Below are 24,618 nucleotides of genomic sequence, written 5' to 3' on the forward strand. Positions count from 1 at the left end.
GTTTGTCCAAGCGCAGAGTTAGATTTGAACACCACTGAAAATGGATCTATCTGGAACATTTAGATGCATTTTCCCAATCATCAGCTCTGAGGATCACGCTCAGGATCTATCGTGACTCGGTTTGCTTTTGACGAATTGTAATGCCTGGTTCTTACAACCAGCTGGTGTGGGAAGGTGCTGCAGTGAGGTGCTACACAGGTGTCTGCCACGCGAGTTATGAACAGAGCATTTATGCTGCTCACACTTAACACGCTCTTCTCCCATGTGCAGCCAGAGAGGAGGTTCTGACTCCCAGCACCAGAATATATAAAATCTTATTTCACTTCTTTATGTAATTGTGGTTGCTCTGTGGAAGAACCTGATTCCACATCTTGACTATTTTTTATGCATGTACGTGTATAGATCTCAAATGCATAATGTATACAGCACATGTAGTGTCATGCTGATCCTTATCAGATGTAATTGCACTACCCATGCCCTTCTTCCCATCTCTTTTTCTGTGTTTAAATCACTGTCCATTGTCAACTGGCCAGTAGCCACAAACAAGACCAGACCCTGCCACTACCACCTGCTTACCATTAGTAAGAAAAATGTTCCTGCTACTGACCAAGGAAGCAAAGAAATCCAGATGTGCCCACAAACGAATCTCAGTCCCCCAATCCTAGCCATAGGAGAGCACCTTCAAACAAAATTCTTCACTCTGATATTTTCTCCAGGAACAAAGTTAGGGAGACAAGAGCCAGGAGTCCCCAAGGCAGGCAGATAACTCTCAGCTAGTAGGTAAATAATACATTGTAGTTGTCTTTACCTTGTTTTATTTATGCACTCATACACAAACATGCACACTATTTTATAAGCCCTGCATATGCACTTCTCAGCCAAGTATCATTTGTACATGCCCTCTTCCACTGAAATCAAACCCCTGAGAATGCTGAATTTAAGAAACATGCCGTGTGTTCAGAAACAAACGACATGTACGGTCATCAAATCTCTGGGGCTCCCTGACTGTGTATAGACTGCTTGAGGAGACCCATATCCTTAACTGTCCTTTCTAATCATACGAAGAATAATCTGCAACCTAATGTCAAGATAAAGATTGGCAGGAGGAGATACGAAATACATATACATACATATGAATACATATACAATACCAGCTGCTTTTCATCCATGTGTTTTAATGCTAATGCATTTCTGTAACTGTATAATAGACATGGACAAAATTATGATAGTTAGATAGTTAGATAGAAGACTGGGAATACCATCTTTATGGCATATGTATGCAACAGGCCCAACTCTTCACTAAGTCAAATTTCCATAAATCATCCAAGTAAATGTGGATTTTCACCAGTGCCACTCTCTACTTTTTCAATCTATCCTATTCTGTTGGTGTCTCACTCCTGTGTAGATAAGAAGACAGTACTATCCCTACGTTAGAGAGGGCATAGAGGGACAAAGGCTAGAAATGAAGTTAAAGGAGTCTTCTCTTTCTTATATCAGACCCTAGGTAACTTGCCCAACACCAGACAGATGGGCTGCATCTAGACTAGTAGATCAAACTGGTAAATCAGGGCACAAACAGAGCAACTCTACCATCCGTACATTCAACTGTTAGGACAGTCCCAGACAGTTTTGGTCCAGGCCAACTAGCACTCTCCTAAACAGTTCCCAGACACAGTTCAGGAGTTAGCAGGGGCCAGGGATCATTCCCAATAGGTAGTTTGTATGTGGCCACATGGTTTTGAAGGCAAGAGACTTCATCTGTATCACTATGGCCAAGCAGTGTTATTCAGCCACAGGGCCAGAGAGCAGTTCCTGTCCCTGCCTAGTTTATTAGCACAAACGTAGCCATTATATCCATGTGACCTAGGCCTGTGCCTTGGGCTTTGGCCTGGTGACCCAACCAACCTGCCTCTGTTTTGATCAAATCAGGACACATTTCTGCTGGGATCTGAGCCAGCCACATAAGACCTCTCCTCCACTTTGTTTCAGTGTAAAGTCAAACAAGTTAATTTCAGCGACAGATGGCTTAAACTAACACATCTGACTTTGAACAGGACCAGAGGAGAAGAGTTCATGCAGTCAGCACCATCTCCCAGCTGAGAACTGTACCTGCCCATAGCAGTGTTTCACCCCTGCTTTGCTCCACTAGCAGAAAGTGCATCAGGTTAGCTTAACCCTCTGGTGTCATCTGGGCATACTTGAGTCTTAGAAAGGGGAGGAAATGGTGCTATAGTTGCCTGTTTCCCCTGTTGGAGGGCTTTATTTTGACTTCACACCACAGCAAGCAGAAGAGGAGCCTCACAAGGCTGGCATTTCAGTGTCAACATCAAACAGTCCAACCTTTCATCAAGCGGACACCACACAAGGCCCCACGCCCCCAGCCCCAGCATGCCAGCCCACTCTTCAGAGACCAAGGAAAGTTTCTAACACTACCAAGAGGATGCCATGGGCCAGCTGAGGACTTTAATTGCCCGAGTGGGCAGCACATGAAGACAGACTGGGCTCAGACCCAGGCTAAACATGCAATACAGACATACCCCAAGTGAGTCTGTGGCACAGACAGGAAATGAAGCTAGATTTCCTGAAACCCAGGCCAGAATCTTAACCACCAGTCCACCCTTCCTTTCTTCTGTGAATATAAAGCAAACCTTTCGATGGCAGGGACAGCAGGGACATTCAGTTATTTTGTTTTCACTTGATAAAAATGAAAAGACAAGGGTGCCTGCACAGTTTATCTCCTGCATTCTCTGACGGAGAAATCCGACCTTTTGGAAAGCTGTGTTAGCAATGCAGCCTGTGGAGCAGCTGCAGAAACCTTCCCTGTGTGAGTGCCCATTAGTGTGACATAGTACCATGGCTGCTGTTCTGCAGTGTGATCCCATCTAAAAGGAAACACACCCCATTTCTCCTCAACAGCCTAGACATCACAGCATCTTCTCTTTACAGCACTAAGGTACGGAAAGCCAGAATTTTACAGACAGTGCAGAAACCTGTATCGTGCCACCTTCTTAATTTCTTTGGATTCCAGTGCTAGGAATTGTCCTGCTTTCCACTGGGATGTATAAGTGATTAGAAAGAAATTTAACAAATGTTTCTTATATCTACTTGTGAAACATTTAGGTCCTGTTATGTTCTAAGGGAGGGCACTGCCATGGGAGATCTGTCAGGACTGTTCCAAAAGGGCAATTTCTATGTTCCAAAATAGGTCAGGAGAGATTGCAGATGAAAGCAAACATTGCAAAAATCTGTTTCCAATATTTGTTTGAATTAGAGCAAAGAAATTGCTTGAATAGGTTTTGAACCCCTTTTCTTTTTCCTAATAATGAGCTTTTTATTTTTTTGCAAGCATGCTCCTGGAATGAGAAGTCTCATAGTCTGTGGATATGTTCACACGGGGAACATTCACGTGACCTTTCAGATCACATTCCTCCTATTTATAAGAGTATTAGTCATCCACCTAGAGAGCAGAACTAATACCATGTTTGTTAAATGACTAAATGTGCACTATGAATAACCAGTGCTTAAAACCACAGTTATATCCAAGAGCACACAGAGAATCTATAGGCTAGTACACATTTAGACAAAGCACAAATAATAATACTGTACATAAAATACATTTGAAGGACAGTTCGAAAATAGTTCACGCACAGGAAAAAAAGGCTAAATTCATTGCATAATTACTTTTCAGAGATAGTTTACCTAGTTATTTAGACATACAGGATATCTGGTAACAGTGCATGACAGCTGGAGACTTAAATTTGAGAAAAATCCAGTAGAACTGCAAGGAGAAGCATCAGTGGATGGCGCACAATTCCCCTCTGTTGGAACTTGGCCATTACACTACATAGAAAACGTCAAGAGTGTTGTACTACAAGTTTGCAACTTTGTCACTGGCAAAACACGAGGCTTAGGAGCTGTGAGTACTGACTAACTTGTTAACTAACATGTTGCTCAACTTAGCTTCAGGGAAAGCACAACACAAACCATGTACGTTATTAGCCCCAACACGTTTGCGAGTCCCAGCCAACATGAGTAAACTTTCCATGTCTCAGATCTTACCAGTGCCTCCAGCAAACTGCCACAAACAGTACATTAATTCCTGGATCAGGAGGAATGGTACTTCCCAGGTGTTGAGGACTTCCCTGCTTTCTGTGTGCAGCAATATCAGCACTTTGGGAAGCGTTTGGCAGGAGAAGGTAAATGTATTCAGCGCACTCGGACCACTTTGGTGAAACCATATGAGTGCGCATATCTGGCAGGGGAAAATCTGCAGGACAGGAGAGGAAGGGTGAAGGACAAAGAGGTGGGAGGAACAGGAAGAAGAAAAGTACAGAGAGCAGCGTGGAGAATAAAGAGAGACAGCAGGCTCATGTGCCCCTCCCTAAAGGAAACACAAAAGCATTGAGGCTGTGTGAGATGCAGGTTTCTGACAGTAGGATAAATGGAAGTGCGAACATTAGTGCAAGGAATTTATGAGGATTTTGAAAAATGATGTGCAAATTACAGGCTGGAACACAGAGAATTAAAGGACTTCGACCTTGAGTTTCCAGCTGTCCCTCAGTTTAGTGTTCATATCCGATGATGCACACACTGCATTGGATGGTGGTATGGGGACACTGGGATGCCTGGGTGCACTCAATTTTTGGCCAAGCCCTCTTGGATGAAGATGGACATTATCAGCAGGAGGTGCCTGGCTCTAGTCACATGGCAGTGTCAGGGAGCTGTGCTCTGCCAGCAAACCTTTCTAGTGTCAACATGGGAGATAAATGCCACACCAGAGGCAGCAGCTGAAAGGTAGGGCAGGAACGTGGCAGCTAAAGGTGCACATATCACTTCCTTATTGCAGTCTCTGTGAATGGTGCTGCCTATGCAATATAGAGGATGTTTTGAATGGCAGAGCCCAGGCAGTGAATCATTTTATAATCACTGCTGGCGTGTCCCAGCCTCAGTGCATCATCAAGCCCTCCTTTGGGTCAAGTAATCATCTGAGTATGAATCACCGCTGCACAGGCTTCTCTTAGCATAGGCTGGCACAATCAGTGAGTAGAGCTGTTTGCAGGCTTTGTGTCAGTCAGATTAATAGAACGCGCTCTGTTTTATCCATGATTCGGAGGTGCCTGCAAGGGTTGGTAGTTGCAGCTTTGCCATACAGACCCTGGCAGCATAGAGAGTTCCAGCAGATGATGTGGTCTGTTAGTCCCCAGACAAAAGTCAGGCAGCAAACTGCTGACTTCGTAAGTTATTGCTGTTCCCTCAAAAAACTCCTCATGGGTAAAAGGGTTAGTACTTTCCCAGGTTAGAAGAATGTTGCTGGTGAGCCTCAGCCCCCAAATCATAGACTAATTGAGACTGGAAGGGATCTCAGATCATCTGGTCCAAGACCCCACTGAAAGCAAGGTTTTGAATGCCCCACTCCTTGTCCTCCGAGTCAGAGCAGCCAACACAGAGGAACAGGAAATCCTGTACAAGCAAAGGGAGCACTTTTGCTTGTGGAGCCCAGCTGAGATCAAACAGGTAGAGAGCGAGCATGGAAGGGAAAAACAACCAAAAGAAATAAAAAGGGCAAGAGAGACAGAATAAACTGAGGGAAAGAATAGCAAATCAAGAGGGAGAGAGAGACAGCGTGTTTGCTTCCTCTATCAATAAGATAGAGGCTGGAAGGGTGGAGTGTGGACAGTTCTCCTTTCTCCCAGTCTGCTGCACGTGCACCAAAGCTCCTGTTGCACATAGGAGCCACCTCCTGACATCGCTGAAGCAAAGGAGCAACCGAGGTTGCCACAGCCGGAAGAGGGAACAGAGTCCTAGCTCCACCCTGCCTGCACAGTCTTTCCTCACTGAGCCTCTGAGAGGAGTGGAGGGAAGGGGGACAACCCTCATTCTTGTCTAGGCCAGATGSGGAAAGGACTCACCAGGTCTCACCCCCACCCTGTTGCAAATGATCAAATAATAATAGTATTTAGCACTTCCATAATTAACTCTGCACTCTGGTATCACAGACACAGCTAAATTGGAAGTCATTAAGGTCACTACAATGAGCTTCAGTAGATCCTCTCAACTAGAGGCATTACTTAGCCAGTCCTCGTTTTCGTGGTTAAATCTGAATAAGCACTATGCATTGAGGTGAGGCTCACAGATGATACACTTCTGCATAAAGGCTGTCTCCTATTTGCAAAGACAGAGTCAGTGTCATCATGCATCATGTTTTACCAGACTTCAAAATGCTAAGGAAGGTAAGTCAGGTTATAACTGACTCCACCCAGAACCTGTAAGAGCTGCAAGACTATTCCCATGGACTGGCAGTTGGGGAAGGTTTGCAAAGATCTCCTACACACGGTAGTTGTTTCTCAGCAGCTGCTACTCTGGTCAGTAGAGCCCATGCTTTTCACTAGTCAAAGGAAGCAACCACCACAAGTTCCCCACTGCAGGTGTCAATTTAGCAGGAATTCTTTCTCCTTTTAGTAAAGAGGAAGGGGCAAAAGGCCAGCTGCTCTGGGAAGCACCTCACATACAGAATAGGAGAACAGGGGTGGCCTAGTGAAGGTGCTGGAAAAGTCCTGGACGACTGGTCTGAGTGAAGAGAGGTGGTGGGGAGGGGGGCATGTAGATGTAAGGCTGCCCTGGACTGGGCACTGCTGGGGCTGGTGAGCAGAATCATGTCCTGAGCTGGAGAACGGAGTGCTGCTGATCCTGGGTCTATTTTTAGCTTTGCTGAAGACTTCTTTGTAAGGCCTTTAAGTAAGAAAGTATTAAGTATCTATTTAATTGTGGGTACCTCAGTTCCCTGTTCATAAAATGCAAATAAAGGTACTTAATTTCTCCCATTTTTGTTTGTCATTTATGTTTGGGCTGTGAATCCCTTTGGAGAACATCAAGGACTTCAAGGTGTACCTGTGTCATTAATAATAACGTGCCCTTTTTGTCATTAAAGTAGGAGGAAATGTAAGCACACAGAAGAAACATTTGTTTTGCAGTTTCTTATGTTCAGAAAAGGAACAAAAGGATAATAGAATGTAATACAGGAATGATGGAATACCTGGCTTTGACCAAGAGCAAAGGTAAAATCACTACAGCTGGCTCAGTGTAACAGAAAAGATTTAACAGAGTTAGCAACGTTTCAGCCTTCTCAGGAACCTGAATATGGAAATACGTTAAAAGCAGCATTACATATCCAAAATACTGCCTGAATAAAAAAGTGTTACTGTTGGACAAAAATGTTATTTTGAATACCATGAAAGTTCTTCAAGCCAAGCACGAGCACAGACTTCTGTTTATTTGCTAGTGTCCAGTTCCTGTCATCACTACAAATAAATACAATCAAGTCAGAGAATCTAACCCTGTGCTGCCATCCCCCAAAACAGCTAAAATGCTAATGTATTTGTGACCTAACTCTGTTCAATCCATCCTCCAGAAACAGGTAAAAATACAAGGTTTGGACAAGACCCAAACAAGCTTCAGCCATTTAGAGATACAGTTAAGACACAAAACTGCATCTCTTCTTCAGGATAAACTAGCTGCTATAAAAAGCACTGAGAAGCAATGATATTCCCTGAGCTCTTGCTGTATGTACAGTGTAAAGGAGTTCCCAATGTTATTTCCTTAATTAGCACAAATATGCTGAAACACTCTCCATGCTGAAATCAGGCCATTGGCCASTAAAAAGTTTATCTAACTACACATCCAAATCTATCACATGCTGAACCAACATGTTTCAATGCAGTAATCAGTATCCAGATTATAACATGGCTTTGTCATGCATCCAGTTGCTGAAACAGATTTTGATGTCCCAATATGAAACTTATTTGCCTTGCAGTTAGCAAATATGAAAAGTGCCAATACATACATTCAGTGTTTTCAAAGTGCTGGGATTGTGTTCTGGCATAAACTGGATCATTTTGACCAATGCATGAATTTATAAATATGAGCCAGTTGATTAGAGAAATAACATAATTTGAAGGCCAGATTCTAATCCTGTTACTCTGAAATAAACATGGAATAACTCATCTGGCATCCAGTAATTTACTCTGGTTTCACCCTAGAGTGACCAAGGCCACAGTTATCTCTTTACACAGTGTGATCCAAGTTTAGTCCTGTCACCAGTAGCAAGACAAGACCATGTTATAATACGATCATGCAGCAGTCAAACGGAGAAGACAACATGCCAATACAGTAAATACTGTAGTACCAGCCCTAGGAAAAAGTTTAGCATCCTTATGTCAGGTAGGGCTTAAGTGTGTGAACGTGAGCCTTGTTCTTGAGACAATTCTTGCTTTGTTGGTAATGCAGCTGGCAGGACTAGCTTATGCCTGGCCAGCTCATTGCTAATTCTGAGTGAAAGCTGTCACAGCTAAGCTGTTTCCTCCCAGACAAGGCAGCCAATTTTCTGAGACTGGATCAGTGAGGTAGTTGCCTGCTGTGTGGACAGGACACTGTAGTGTGCTGGTGTGACTGGTTTGACCCATCCTCCCACATTCTAGTTGTCCCTACAGTAGCACATCCCACAGCGCACTGCACTATGGGCTGGTGCTCTCGGTACGTGTCTTCCAGGAATTCACCTCCGTTGTTACTGGTCTGTCACATCACTGCCCAGATTTTCCCAGAATTACTTGGCACAGACATAGCCAGACAGCATGGCAGGTAGCCAACATAGCTGCTGCTTGGAAAATCTGCCCTGTGGACATAAGCTGAGCACCTTACCGGTCACCCACTATAACACTTTTAGCTGGATACAAGGTCACAGTTGTGAGAGTAACATGAATGTGTCTTTGATGACATTGACATAAATTACCCATAGTTTCTTGCCAAAAAATAAAGAATGACAAAAAGTGGTGCCCCATGAAGAACAAATTAGATCTCATTTTATGTCCCTTTACCCTTAGAAAAAGGTTTTGAATGTCACTGAATTCTGACTGTGATACTCGCCCAAAATGAACCAAACCAGGATGACAGCTATGTTCATAGCTTGCCCTGTTGAACTGTTTTCTTTCCTGAATTTTATTTCAGGCCATTATTTATTCATTTTAATAATTGTTCTTCAGTACCACAGAGCAGCTTTAAGACATAAACACTCATCAGACACTTCAAATTTTCCTTTGGCATTGTCAGTAAAAGCACGTCCTCCAAATCTATCACAACTGAATGGGGCTCCTCCCACGCTGGTGGGACCAGAAGGAGAACAAAAGCAAGAGCCAGTCCTGTAATGTACTGAGCACTTGCAACTGCCTTTGACTCCAGTTTGAGGTGCAGGCAGCCAACCCCCTGTAAGAGCAGGCTGGACACTTCAAAACAGTGGGTCTCTAACCAACTCAAAGTGCCTGTTGGGGAAAGAAAACAGCTGTTCCTGTGTGCTTGCACAGGAAGGACAAGAAAAAGTAAAGGTCCTCTAGCCTGGTAAGACTGCACCCTTGACTCATGTTGCCATTAAACAACCTTACTTTCCTGGAGAGACAGGGAGGGATGGAGTGAAAGCAGCTCTGGAAGAATGAATTTATTGATGCTGCACTGGCTGAAATCTGAAACCACTGAAACTGTGGGCCTTGAGAGAGCGAATCACCCAACCCAGCCAGCTACAACTCAATAATGCAAACTAAGTCAAGCACAGTTTCCTCTTTCTAACCCCATTCCTTCTCTCTGAAAGACACTTTGCACGTTTTAACCAAATGAAAACAGCAATCTAGACATGAAGAAAGCTTGCTGACTTCATGCTGTATGTCAGCACAAGCCAAAAGGAGGTAAATCAGACAAGGTGCAGATATTCAACTCATTCAGGAAGGCTTCCCCATTGTGCTAAAGAAGCAGCAAAAAAGCCATTCACCCAAAGAGTGACACACCTTTGCCTCCCACTGAACTCAATACAAAACACAATTGCTTATTTACAGAACAGAACCCCCTGAGCCTAATCTCATTTATGCTGGTTTTAAACAGGTTTCACTGTCTCCTTTGGAGATACCCCCCCCTGCTGTACCTGCGATCAAACCTGACTCGGTCAGCACCCCTGAGCACTACCAATGTCTAGGTCTTTCTTCACCAACAAAATGCCAATCTCAACACAGTTAGAAAGCTGTTTTTCCTCTCCCTTGGTTACTTTCCACTGAAGATACAGCTTAAGAAGTGCAAGACAGGAGGACATAGATGGCTTGRAGCCTGCAGACCCCCACTGGAAATGAGATAATTCCATAAGCACCACTCTCGACACATGTTGCACTCAAGCTGGCATTGGTGTCTTCCTATTTTCTAGTCCATGCCACGACAGCAAAAAAGAAGTTTCGGCCCATGCGTTGTTGACAAATCAGCTCAGAAAAACACCCAGATTTTAGTTTGCTGATGGAAGGCAACAGGGCTGATCCTGATCATCAGCTGGCCAGGCCATTCACTGAAGATTTAGAAAGCGCTAAGAAGGAAAATGCCCAAGATCGAAGGCTGGAGAGGAGTCTCACCCCATTTCTCACCCCGCAGAAAACACTATGACCACTGAACATGCCACACTATGCCACACAGAGGAAATCTCCATCCCMACCATTGTATGACACTGTCCTGTGGTATAAGCCTGAAGCAAGGATGTAGTGCAGAAGTCCCAGATAGCCTTGGAGGCAGGATTACTCATTTATTTATCACAAAATTCAGATGAGGTCATGCTACTTATACTGTTGTAGGGCAAGGGGGAGAGACAGACAGACTTTTTACATCTCCAGGAGACTTGTTTTAGCAACAGATGACATATGGGGACAGGATTCTCCAAATTTCCTCAAGAATATGAAATCATACGTCCACATATGTCATTAGGTCTCCAGCCACCATTCCTCAACCTAGGCAAGTGCTATTTAAATCACTAAGCTTTCTATATCTCTTTCTCTGCTAGTTCTTTGCATTGTCCCCTGCCCTCTGCCCTCCCGTAGGGCACACAAGACACTCATTTGGGGAAATGATGACTTTCCATTAAAGCTGGCTGAGCTGGTTCTGCTCTTCCCCAAAGATTGCGTGTGTCCAGAGTCAGGGTCTTGAGTTATGTATTTCAAAGAAACGAGTAGCTTACACAGGTGAAATTAGGTAGAGGTAATGGAAACATATTTCCACTCAGTATCTGAGGAGTTTCTATGCACTACGTTGCTCATGCCTGCTAGTTCAGAGATGCCCTACAAGCTAAGGATACTCCAACTGACTTGCTTTTTCATGCCACCCTCGCATGTTTCTAAAAGCATCTCTCCTTTTGGTCACATGGCAGCAAGTCCTGACTTGCTTACATACAGTTGTGTTACTAGTGACTGTGCTAAACACATGCTGTACAGGTGAGCCCTGCAATACTGTCTATGGATAGAGAGCCATCACTCCACCCACACTGTCACATTTTTCTTAAGTTTAACCCCAGGTACAGCCCTATGCAATGCCTTGCCACTTTCAGAAGAAAGCTTGCTCATTCTCTCCTCCACCCCTCTGAGCTCAGCAATCAGGAATACAGAGAAAAACTTCAGACCATTTAAGCTTGGGATGAGCAAACAGCCAGCCCACACTTGGTCCGGCAGCGTGAATGCTAGGTTATGCGAGGACACGCCAACAGAGCCTACATGCCATTGCAGGGTTATGAGCACATCAGATCTAACTGACTCTACTCAGGAGAAATATAAACAGTACTTTTCTGGGAGGAGCGGCTCGCATCCAAATGCTCCCCCATCTTAGTCACAGGTTAAAATAAATAAATAAACAAACCCATACTAATCTTGCAGTTGGCTTGCTCATAGTCATGTGACTGGTGTTAGCCTTTGCCCTGAGGTGAAATATGGACCCAAAGGCTGGGTCCTGGCTTTGTGTTGCTCCAATGGCACACGCAGGATGCAAGACAGCCCCTAACTAGGATGGTGCGGACTATCTCTTGCAGCGGAAGGGAACACCCACATGGCAGACAGCAGAGCCCAGATGCACACCACCTGCTCCCAGCTCCATCACACTTACATAAGGGAAATACTGAGGGGGGCCAGGACACATTTAACCTAGAAATTCTCATGTGACCATGTGTAACCAAAGCGAATAGAGCAGGCCTGGGTCTGCTCTTGCTCCCATGCAGAGCCAAGGGAAGCAAAAGAAGCAAGGGCCGCTGTACAGTGGGGGACCTTGGGAGGCTGGGGAAGAGAAGGACTAAGATAACAGTCCCCTCTTTATCCATCCTTTGGAGAGTGAGGATAGCTGTGCTGGGAGCCAGGAGGGCACACTGAGGCAGGATCAGTCTGGACTTGCTCCGTTTCTCATGCCCCTTCCCCCAGCATCTGCTGCCGGTCACTGTCAGAGGCAGGATAAAGAGCTAAGTGGACCTTGGATCTGGCACAGCAGAGCCATTCCTATTGCGCTGTCTTGTGAGCTGTGAGTTTGGCCAGGGCTCCACTGTGTGTATGAAAGACAATCCCAGCATTAAATGTATTCCTTCTCCTAATCCAAACTAGAAATGGCTCGAACTAGAAACGGCCTACAACATCACTAGACTATGTTAAAACATCTAAGTATAATCAGAAATGCAGCTGGAGAAAAACTTTAGGACATTTAAGCAATGGATGAGCAGCCATCAGCATATATTTTAATAAGAACTATCCCAGTGGGCTCTAAGAACTAAGTACAGTATATCTGCCTGTTGCTAATTATATTTACTGTTTTTTTTCTTTAACTGAAGATGAGTCAGAAAGAAAAAAAGTCCTTTATTGTTGTGGAAGCAGAAGGATGTCTCCTGAGGGTGTATGTAATGTACTACTGTCACGGCATGACAATGGAAAAACTGACTGCTGAGCCAACCAACCCCCCATAAATACCTAATGATATCTCTTCTGGCCCAGATTTTCTACAAGTCAGTGCCTGAACTGCATACAAAATGACAATCAATATGAAAGAATCTCTCTTCTCAACAGAGCCAGAATTTAAGAGCCTAGCTGAGCATTATATTCCAGTTCATACAAAGAGATCCTTTTAGAAGTCTGTCACAATAACTTAAAGGTGGTGATCTAGCAAAAAAAACTACTAGGCCTCTCCTCACCCTCTCCCCAATGCTTCCCACCATTAACACAAAGAACAGATGGCTTCAACGAACTGACATCATTATTAATTACAATATTGTTATAAAAACAAAGCATGCCAGGAGATGTATCAGATCTGCATTCATGTGGGACAAGAAAAGATCATCTTCCTTTTTCTCCCTTTCCTTCTTTTTTTGGCTTGGGTAATTCCACCACCTCATTTAATCAGCTTGGAACGTGGCTGTGCCAAACACCTGACCTAGTTACAGGTATGTGCACAGGGATAGTGAACCCATTGTGAGAAAACCCAGCCTTAGCAAATTTCTCTGGCTGCCTGCCAGCCTCAGCACCTTGGGCAACTCTCTCCAGCCGTGCTTACACCAGTCAGTCACCACCACCTCCCAGAATGTCACGGCACAGGAAGCGGCTGCCAGTAGAGAGAGGCAGTAACTGGTTTCTGAAACTGGCTTTCCAAAAACATTACAACACCCTTGCTGATTTCCAGTGGGTTTGTTCAGTTCCTCCCTTCCCATAAAGACCACACAGATTTTGAAAGGGCATTTTACCTTGCTACAGCAAGGCAGTCTTTGGGGCCTGGCTCTCTTCTGGCAGTTGCTTTGCAGGGGAGTGATTCCACTGACTTTCTACAATCTCTTTCCCAATTTACACCATGGGACAGAATCAATCTCATAAGCTGATGTTTAGAAAAAAGAACCCATAGCTACACATATATTCTTTTTCCAAAGGGTGATTCCGCATGCTATTCCTTCCCCAGTACAAGTGGAAAGCAGGGCTGGAGGAAGTGCGTTGACTAAGAAGCCCTTCATGACTTCACTTACTCCTTGTCTCTCTGCCTCTTTTCTGCCTGCTCTGTTCCCTTGTTAACTGCTGGACCCGCACTCACTTGGCACAAGTGAGTAGCACATAGACAGCACTGATGGGAGACCAGTATTTCCTGCCTTCCCAAGTCACCAGCTCTCAGGGGCACAGGCTGGGAGTGACAACACCCAGAATGCACATGCTGTACCTAGGACAACACTGGCTGGAGCAGTGCTAYTGGCAGAGCTGATAGCCAAATTCGTCTCTCAGCTATTACCCAAATGTAACTTTAGAGTAACTCCCCTCTGCAGCAGTCACCCAGGATTTATTCTGTGGGAGGGAACAGAACAGAATCTGGACAAAGAGATGGTGCTTCAAGAGAACCATTCAGGGCTCAGGTGTAAGCACAATCACCTTATAAAACAGAGGAAAATTGGTGGAAAAAAAATGTTGTTCCTGGCATGTGAGCACTTCCATATTGATTCAACACTTAAAAATGCACTGAAGTGAGGATGCCCTTTCTTCAAACCCTCCAGCAAATTCACTTTCACTCTTGGCAACTTGCTCTCTCCTCACTCCTCAGCTAGTTCACTCTGATGGCAACAGCACCTACCTACAAGAGCTTCTCAGCACTTTGCTGTTGGACCTGACCAGTCTCTATGCTGCCTCCTTTTTCTTTTTCTCCTTTCCTATTTAAAGTGCTTCTAGAGGAGAAGCTGGAATTTCTGCCATTCTAAAAAGACTATTCTGCAATATAATCCACTAAGGACCTGATTATCCTAGCAAGAGCAGAGAGAAATTCTTGCTGAAGTCAATGGGGAACTCTTCATCTGGGAGGGCTGCATAGCCGGGCCCCATACTGCTAACCTACCCCCAGCACTGTCTGTCCCAGGATGGGAGCTCATGCAGATCTGCAAGCTGGCCAAATCAGTGCAGCTTTTCCCAAGTCAGAGGCTCTGCAAGGATTATTTGGCTGCAACATATCATATGACTTTGTTCTTAGAGTTACATTTTAACTGAGAAAGTTTAACAAGTATGACTTATGGGCTTCTAAAATTGGCAGCAGAAAAATGAGCTGAGGAAGTCATGGAAAAAAAACACAAGCGAGGCCATTCCATGTTATGCACAATTTCTGGGCTCTTTTTCCAGTCTTCTGTTTTTTTGGATGGTGGAAAATATTTTCCAGCTACACAGGCCTGGCCTCACTGAGCACACATTTATGCCAAGTTTATAAAAAGCAGCTGCAGACAGGGTTGAATGAAAGGATCACACTGCTGTCTGTCTTCCAGAAGGTGCTTCAGTTCACACCCTGTCCCACAGAGTAAGGCTTATTTCTCAAACCTCCAAGAATTTATTTAAAGAGGGACAACATCTGAACCTCACAATATGAACAAATATGGCTGTGCATGTGAATGGGCATGTACATATGTAATCTATCTATCAGTAGTTCCTGGCCACTGCTAATTTTGCTTTTAGTGCTAGAAGTTTACCACCCATTCCTCTGACCTCTCCCCACCCTTCACACCATCCATCTTCCATGAATACAATGATGGGGAGAGGGCTTTAAGGGTCAAGTCCCTGGTTTTAGCGTACCTCTGCAGCCTGCTTTGCATATAGTCACTCTCACACTGCTTCCAGCAAAATTCAGGCTTCACCAATCTTACGTACTCTAAGACTGCCAGATTTTAAGGCTAGAAGGGATCATTATAATCATACAGTCTGACCTCCTCCATAGCACACAGACATTGAAATTCAATGAGGAACCTGGACAGCAGAGGCATAGCCTTAATTTTCAGCCCTGTCTTGTCAGAGCCTTGGCCTGATACACTAGAGTCACAAGAGCAGGGTCACAAATAACTCTTCACCCTCCTAAACAGAATAGCTACAGGAAACATGGTGGGAAGACAAACTGAAAGTAAATGGATATAAAAAGGAAAGGTAGGTGGTAAACTGCAGATCGTACATTACAGTTCTGTACCCTGCTGTTTTTGCAGTCTAGTGTCTTAGAATAACAGTACTGAGAATGACAGTGTTACACCAGGAATATCGGTCAAGACAATATTTCCTGGCAATTGTTTGAGAAAAGCTTTTCTCACAGCTAATTGCTCCCAAGAGACTGTTTTCTCTGTTTTTAGAAGGAGAGCGATTAAGAAAGAAGGTTTTTAAACCTCTGCACCCTGCTGTGGGACAAAGAACTGGAAAAAAAAAAAAAAAGAAAAAGAAAGGAAAAGGCACAACAGCTGTAATGTTCTATGAAATGATTTTGTTCTGTTCTCTTGCCGGAGTGGTGAGTGCAATCATCAGTTTGGCAGAGATAAATACAGAAAAACCAAGAATTTTACAGGAAAGAAAAAGGGACTCCCAACTCCAAGAGTACCACATTGCCATCTAGTGGCACAGGCTCTGAGAAGACAAACTAAACAGGGCCCTGCAAGTTCTTCATGCCTCACAAGGCTTGTGTCTGCTTTATGTAGCAGGCATCCTACCTGAAAACAGGGTTGAGTTTCCTCTTCAGTGCTTTACAACCTGCCTTGACAACTGCAAAACCACTTGGTCTATAAACGATAGGTGTAGGAAGGCAAAGGGAAACAGAAAAAATTCCACTGAAAAACTTTAAGACATTCTCTTATAGCCAAATTTGGCTTTGCGCTGTGAAGAGTTGGTTCACACTAAGGCCTGAAGACTGTTGTCCTTCACTGCTGCCACACAGAGAGCTACAACAGCCCTATCATGTTCTATGAGCATCATCTGGATGTCTAAAGCAAAATGATGGGTTGCCAGGAACAGCAAGCACTACCTTGTTCGAAGGTGACAAGCATGAATCTAGAGCTGATGCCCTATTCCAAACCATGTTGGACCAAATGCATCAATACCCAGGTGTCCTGCTACTATCTGCAGTACTGTCCCTTTAAAATTTAACTCCATTATGTGTCTCTCTGATGACACATTTCCTTTGTATTCTGAAAAGAATACAAATGTTAACCTTTCAACACTGAAAAAAAGAAAAGCCAAAATACTAAGCCCTTCAGGCAGTAAAAGGAAGGCACTACACTCTGGAAAACATCAAGCAAAGGACAGTGAACTGATCCTTTTGTATGACCTTCACATGGCGAGTTAAAAAGAAGAGAAGAACTGGGTGTATGTGAATTCTGATGCTTATAGAAAGATGTTAAGTTTAGAARGTTCTGGCCATAGCAGACTCCAGTTTAGCCAAAAAACAAAAACAGTCCTGGTGCCTGAAATCTGCCAGGAGAGACCACCACTGGGAAGCAAAGGAACAAGGCTTGCGTCAGGCATCCTTCCAGACTGCCCACAAAGCTCTGCCTCATGGCAAAGTGTTATGTGTTCTTGCACTTCCCAGTGGAAATATATGACCACACTCAACAGTTTATGGGCAATGAAAGATGACCAGTAGTAGATTGCATTTGGCTCTGGTGCAAAGAATGGCATTGGATTCTGTGTCTAGATAATCATCAGCCCCATACCAGCCTCCCCTTGTCTCTGGTCCCTGGGACCTGTGAGGCTTCACAAGAGCACAGCTGTTCTGCATATGCCATGTCAATGAGGGTGTTATTCTTTGATAGTAGCAAAAATAACTTGATCCTCCAAGAAGAAATGAAGAAGTGGTTAAGTTCCCAAATGTGAAAATGATCTATGCTGCTCCAGTGTTTCAGTCTCAGAGCAGTCTTTCTTCAAAAGCCCAGAGCCCAGACCAAGGTGTGTCTTTGTCGAGCATTTACAAAATCCCTGCTACATCAGTCAACAATCAAGTTTGTGCAGTCAGCCCCTGAGACCAAGCACACAACAACTGGAACATTACCAGGAGTTGGGAAGGCAGAATTTGAATAGAAAGTTGAGAAACAAGGAAAGTCCATGAAAGATCCTGAATCCAAGTGGCTGCTGGTTCTGACAAACTGTAACATTTTTTCTTAAAGCTTTTCTTTAAAATCAAGGGAAGACCCTGAATTCTGAGAGGAACAGCCACACAGCAAACATAGGAACAGTAATAAGGTCCAAACAGGAGTTGCTGTCACCGGTTTTATTGAAAATGCACTGCCCAAGGCAGGAAACATTGATCCATGAAAGGGTGCCCCCTCTACAGTCTAATCAAAGATATTATCAGGCCTGATGAAAAATTTTGAGGGCAACCCAGCAGAGAAAACACTACCACTGACCTTTGTAGTCTCATAAGAAACACCRTCTCGGAAACAAACAAAATGAAGGGAGAGACTAACTAGACAAAACCCAATGGCAGTATGGGAAGAGAACTGCTCTAATATCAAAATATTCCATCCCAGGGTCTCTATGCACTTTAGAAAAAACACTTTAAATTATGAACGCTTACTTCCATGCTTGCCCAGAGAAGTCAAGGCACTCAAGCGGTTAGCCCAAGCTCTCATTAAGAACCAGGCTGTTGGTTTATGAAGGTGGCAGGCCACAACAGTCTGCTCATCTGATCTTCTGTATATATCACTACTACAGAGCCAACTTCCAGGCACACCCTCCTCTCCTTTCCAGATACCAGCTCAAAAGCAGAAAAAAGGAAAACACAGCCATCCTGCTCAACAAGTAACCTCTGCTCTAACCACTACGCCTTTGGGTGTCAGAAGAAAGCTTTAGAAGGCTGCATTATTTTTAAGAATGGGTCAACAGGCCAAGACTGGGCTATGACTTTCTTACAGTGAAGTACCCTCTCCAGTTTTTAACCATTATATCAGGTCCTCACGTGTTCACAGTTTGCAATCCAACACATAGGATGGATGCTGACTGACTGTATTGCTTTCTAATCTGGTTGCCTTATTTATACCTGCATCCCGGCCTTCCTATTTGCATGATGGGATCACCTAATTGAAGGCACAATGGTGTGGTTTGATTAGTAAGTTTTAACAGAGCACTCAAGAGTTCCTTTTAAAGTTGCTATCAAACAGCAAGCCAGATTCTGGAAAGCTTTCTTCTTACATTTGCAATGCAGAAGCCACTTGTGAACTGCAGGACTGCCAGCAGAGTAATTAACTCAGTGGTGACAATTCATGTTATTTGATTTCAATTTTGAGTTTGTTTCAAAACTTTTCAATCATACAGAGCATCTTCAGTATTTTTTTTCTTTTGGTAATTTTCATCATTTACAACCAGGTCGATGGCTGAGGTCTGACTTTTTCTGATGGTATTAGTGACTAGTACTGATTGGTTAATCAGTCTAAAAATAACATGATGCAAAAAAGGAGCAAGCTTTAGAGGTTTATACACAGTTCAGATAAACAAAACAGCCACCCAATAACTACCAAAGCAATCACTGTCCTAAACCTTACCTTCTCCCTTCCTGTGTCACTGTCCCAATGTCCTGTTCTTGACTGCTTAGGCTTCCATGAGAAAGGGGCCATGCAGAGTAAGTAACAGGATCACGACCGCAGACTGTGAGCTTGCAGAAGCATGGACTTCATCTTGACAGGTTCTTCAGAGTGCCRCACACATCTCTGCTGATACAGAAGTAATAATAATATTTTGATGCTAAGAATTCTGCCAGTGCCAACGGCCAGTAGATGACATCCCTACAGAGAAGTAAAAAAGGGCCCTTAGTTTTGGCAGACAATTTCTAATATAAGCAAAGGGGACTGACAGTAAAGCTGAAAACTTAGAAGGGAGAAATAAAAGCAAAGAAAAGTAAATCAACTATCAACCCCCTCACAGTTACACAAATTCTGCTCTTAAGAGTGTCATTATAGCAAAGACCCAACTGGAAGAACTCAGTAAACACAGAGGCTGCAGCCTGGGGACAGATAGGGCTTCTTTTCTTTATACAGGCAAAAACTTTCATCTCCTTAATTCCAAGAGTTTGTATTCTTCACTGCAGTAACTTACAGAACCAAGTAACTAGATAACATGAGGTTGATGTGCGGTGAAAATAAATTTCCAGCAAAACCAAACATTGTTTCCACCAATAATGAGATATTGTTATGAACTGATTAGGCATGAACCATCAATTTAAAAACACCAGAGGAGAGTTTCTCAAAGAACAAGCTTGCTCATGAATCCCTTTTCTCCATTTCTCCATTTAATTAGTCATTGCATTATAAGTAACAAATCCATGCAATAATCATTGTCATTTTAATCATCACAGCTGAAAGTACAATCCTTCTAATTAAACAATATTAAATACAATAAAATATGCTAACCAGGCTGTTTCAGAGCTCTGGGAAATGCTCTTTTACATATATGCCAAAACAGGCAAAGACTGGTTTGTTACAGCAAATTTCTGTATCTTCTAGGCCATCTTACAAGGTGTGACATATCCAGAGTGACCTAAGGAAGGACAATAAAGCATGGTTTGCAGAGACAGTATCTTTTATTAAACAGCTCTCTTTCTCTAAATACTTCCCATGTTTCAAGCACACTCCCAAGTATTTTTGAACAACAAGTTTAATGCTCAGAAAAATGATGATTGACAGCTCCAAGGGTTGAAAACTTCTATTTACATTACAGCATCAACATATGCTTTCCCTCAGCAAACGCACCCCAAGAAGCATAGAGAAACCGCTTCTGAAGTGTGGGAGTAGTCAAGATTTGGTCCCAAGCCAGGGTGCCACCATAAGCTTCTGCCTCCTAGGCATCAGAGAGACTCCACCAGCTCACTTCATGTCAGCTACGGGACTGCAATGGGGTGAACAGATCTAGCCATCTTAAGCTGAATTTAAACCAGCAACTAAACTGCACCCGTATCCTACTACCAATCTATAACAACATCCTTCCCTTTTTTGGGGGTGGTTTTCCTCACACAGACAACCCATCAAAGCCAGAGCTCAACTCCAGGCAGAGGCTTAAGATGCAGACTTCTCCTCTACCCCTCTGCAGATAAAAGGAGCTCTCCCCTCACTCAGACTAGGAAAGCTCATTCAGAAAAATTTGATCTGGGCATAGGGAACTCTTCTCCCCTTATTCACTCTGGGAATGAGATTTCAGTTGCATTTTCTAGCAGTGTTAAAGCTGTACAATGTAGCTGGCTTATGTATATATCTGGTTTGGGTTGAGGATTTTCTACTGAAGATGGAGGGGAAGAAAAGAGAAATCTTTTTAATCAAGTCATCACAATGAAGCAAACACACAGGATTTGAAGAGCCAAAATTAGGTATCAGTAGAGCCACATGCCACACTGCTGCTACACTGCTCCTGCTATCTATCCTGTCTCATGTACTGTACCAAATTTGTCTGGACAAAATGCTGCATTACATTTCCCCCCTAGACAAGATTCTAAAATTTAGGATTCTGCAGGAAGAGCTTGCACAGAATGTATGTGCAAAACTGCCCTCTGCTGTTCAGAKTAAAACCTGCTCAAACAAATGATACTTGCTAGAGTGACCAAATCCATTTTTCACAGTTGCAAGGGTCCAAGTTGTGGAAGGAGGCAGAACTACCTGACTTCAGCTGTTTTCTGCCTCCATGCACAGTAGAAATTTCACACTTGAAAGCCACTCATAACTGTGTTGCAGCACGGAGCATCTGGATAGATTGATAGGCTTTAACAACACTGTACTAGTCCCAGCAACATTCCTCCATTCAGCAACTACCACATGGTAGGGTGAGCAGATGTCCTATCCCCTACAAAGAGAAACAGCCAAGAACATCCTCAGGATACAAGGGAAATGATGGTGAGTAAGGGCTGCAAGAGGACATGCATCTATCAACCTGTTATATCAAGGCCAGACCTTTACACAACAGGAACTGGAACTATATACCTCAAGTCAAAAGCTCATAGGGCACAGGGCTTTAAAATTTCATGACTATTATGTTGCAGCAGGGATCAGAAAACACAGAAGGTAGTGACCTTATTGAAAGATGTCCAGTAAACAGTTCTGTAAAACTAGCACCTATAAGCTCTGTAACGAAGTCAAGCCCCTACTGCAGGGAAGCGAGAAACCCGATTTTCTTCTTAAGTACATACGGAAACCAACAGACTTTGAAAAAAAAACTAACCATCATCTAGTTCCAGTTTGGTACAGAAATATCACTTAAGAGCCAGCTGTTTTCTATGACTTCACACACATTCACACAGTTGAGACATGGCAAATTCTGCCTTCCAAGAACAGAAGTTTGAGTGCCTATGATGAAAGCCAGTTCAGTCCTTATGAATTAAGTACAAGTTTTAGCTCTTTGCATGAAAGACTTTTGGTCAGATCTGACTGCTGTGTGCATACTTCTTTGTTCAGTGTTAAGTAGACCATATCAGTCAGTGCAAACACAATCTTAAAACCAAAGCAAGATTTGGATACAACAAAAGCCTTGAGGAATTGATCTTCACATCAGCCCTTTTTATATCTATACCTTAAAAAAAAAAAAGAAAAAAATTCAGAAGCATGGGTGCATCGGACACTACACCTTTAAACACTCACTGAAAGCACTTAGTGACCACTTCAAAGATCCACTTGAAGTTTAATTCCTATTACTTTTAACACAATGGTCACATAAGGCCACTTCTCAAACTAAGGGCCTTTAAAAACATGCCATCAACACATGTACACATCAAACTTTAGATTCTTCTGGGTGCATAAATAGCTTGAGCTACACTTTGATGATGGCTGGCCTCCTACACAGGTGGGCTTGGGACTTCTCCATTTTTCGAGTTGACAGTAACAATAATATTCTGTCATCCCCCAAGGTAAGGAAATTAATGCCAGACAATTCCTTAAGTGCCTGATCACCCTCTGGTTTTGGATTAGACCCCATTATCTAGAAAACTTAGCGGTGAGAAGTTAAACAAAGGTAGTGCTGCAGGATCACGAAATTACCTGTTGCTTAATTTAAAAAGCTGCCTGAAAAGCTCAAAACTGATGACAGGAGACTTCCCAGCATGAGCCAATAGACTTCTGACTTCCTTTATGAGAAATCCTCTTAGTGGTCATACGCACTGAAAACAAGAGCCTCATTCTTGGAAGGGGTATGCAGTGCCACAAAATGGAGAATGGCTCTTTCTGGGGGAAGGAAGAGCAGTTTTACCTGCAGTAAAGTAAGATTACAGATATAATTGACCGGTAGCTGTGAGCTCACAAGCAGCTAAACCTACAACTGGTATGGTCACTTTCACCATCTTTTAATTTGCACAAGTGAAAATAAGGTATTAAGCACAGCTAAGGCCTACTGATTCAACAGTATCAGTCATTATCACGGCACTTCTGATCACCTGCACTTTGCTTACGCCTGAAATTAGTTCCAAATTATGGCTTTGTACATCTACGGACTGTGCACGCTAGCTATACTGGTGGCAGGCTGCCATTGTTGGAGCAGCAGCAAATTCCCATTCTAAACAGCATCTTCAAGATTCAGAGTTTGTAAAGTATTAACTTCATCAGGAGATTTTGGGGGAAAAAAAATCTACATCTTTAAAGGATTCAACATTCCCACCCTATTAGCTGATGCTAAAACAGGTATCAGTGCTTGCACTAGCATACTAACTAGGTACTATTTAAACAGATTATCAACTATGAGAATAAATTTGCACTTTTTAAGGCTTCATTTAAACCTATGCTATCCAAAACTTTATTTGCATCTAACTTTGTAAGATCAAGAAAAGTAACTAAATTTAGACTAACACAGGTGTCTACAAAGTTAATTAAAGCAACAGACATTTGTAGACCTAATCAGACTATCACCAAGAACTCCAACAAAATCAGAAGAATTTAAGAATTTTGGTTTCCAAAAAATATTTAGTTCAGGGGACCTTCGCCATAAGGTAAATCATGAATTCAAACCAGCATCATTATACCAAGGAAAGCTTACAAACTCCAGTATAACAGAAGGGTGCCATTTTTGTCTTGTGTTGTTTTGGGTTTTTTTTTTAAGGCACGGAGGGAGAAAGAGAAACCTTATGCTTAAAAAGGGGGTTGAAGTTGAACTAAAGAGATATTAACTGAAATGAATAACAGCACAAAGGACAGCAGGTAAATACAGGAACAGTTCTATCAGCATGATCTGTGAAATTCTTCCACATGAACCCTTAAGATTAAAAAGTAAAAGGCAAACTTCTGCAAAAAGACCCAACTGCACCCCCTAAACGTAACAGCCTTCTGCAACTTCAGAGTATTTTTAATTCAAAATTCTAGGTGCAGAATAACTTTGTCTTTCTAAAGCAAGTTAAAAGGAAAAGAGTGAACCAGCCATTGCCACATGAAGATTATGGCTACTGAATTTTACTTTTGCCCTACACTACCTGAGCAATCCAAACACAACAAAAACACTAAGCTACAGCCAGCTCTTCAAGAAATTTTTGTTCATACCAACCATTAACTTCTGCATTTGTCCCATTACATAAAGATTCAATAACATCTCAAATCTTGGGAAATTGTATCTTCAAGAGGTTAAGGAGGAAATAACTATTCTACGGCAAATCTAATGGTCTACACAGACTGGTTCAGTAAGAGCCATTTGTACTCCCAAATTCAAGCGTTTGATTGCTAGGTGACCATGAACTATCCACTTAACCTCTCAAACATTCTGTGCAAGGCAATTTCTGAAACATTGATACCTATGGTTTGAAAGAATCTGCTTTTGTAGAAACCTTTACTAGGCTGAAATGAGACAGAGGTGGGAATGTTGGCTAATGTTCTCTCAGAGAACCTCACTTCTGTTTGGACTAAGGAGGCCATATAGTACCTTACTATTAATATATTAGAATCATTAGCACAAAATACCTGCTTGTCAGAGAGAGATATCTTGAAGCATTCTCTTCCTTTCTTCTCCTGAAGTTAATACAAGTGACCATGCCAAAAATACAAAGCTGCATTTTTAATTGCTTCCTCTGCCACCTGTACAGCAACAGCAG

General features: G+C 43.0%; 1 protein-coding gene across 4 annotated transcripts in view; it reads right to left on the reverse strand.

The window, feature by feature from the left end:
• Positions 1-24,618, reverse strand: part of TOMM20 (translocase of outer mitochondrial membrane 20) — a 63,221-nt gene that overhangs the window by 29,713 nt on the left and 8,890 nt on the right. For 2 of the 4 annotated variants that reach the window (XR_003253001.1, XR_003253002.1), the window contains exons 6-7: positions 19,982-22,796; positions 19,118-19,357 (exon numbers count right to left, since the gene is read on the reverse strand). Coding sequence is in view for 1 of the 4 variants with exons in the window: in XM_026062794.1 (XP_025918579.1) it covers positions 22,692-22,796 (105 nt within the window). In the remaining 3 variants the exon portion in view is untranslated. Of the gene's footprint in view, positions 1-19,117; positions 19,358-19,838; positions 22,797-24,487; positions 24,602-24,618 lie in introns of those variants that run through there. The other 2 variants (XR_003253003.1, XM_026062794.1) reach the window with 2 other exon arrangements.

Source organism: Apteryx rowi, unplaced genomic scaffold (genome assembly GCF_003343035.1).
Source record: "Apteryx rowi isolate R43461 unplaced genomic scaffold, aptRow1 scaffold_193, whole genome shotgun sequence".
Lineage (NCBI taxonomy): Eukaryota > Metazoa > Chordata > Aves > Apterygiformes > Apterygidae > Apteryx > Apteryx rowi.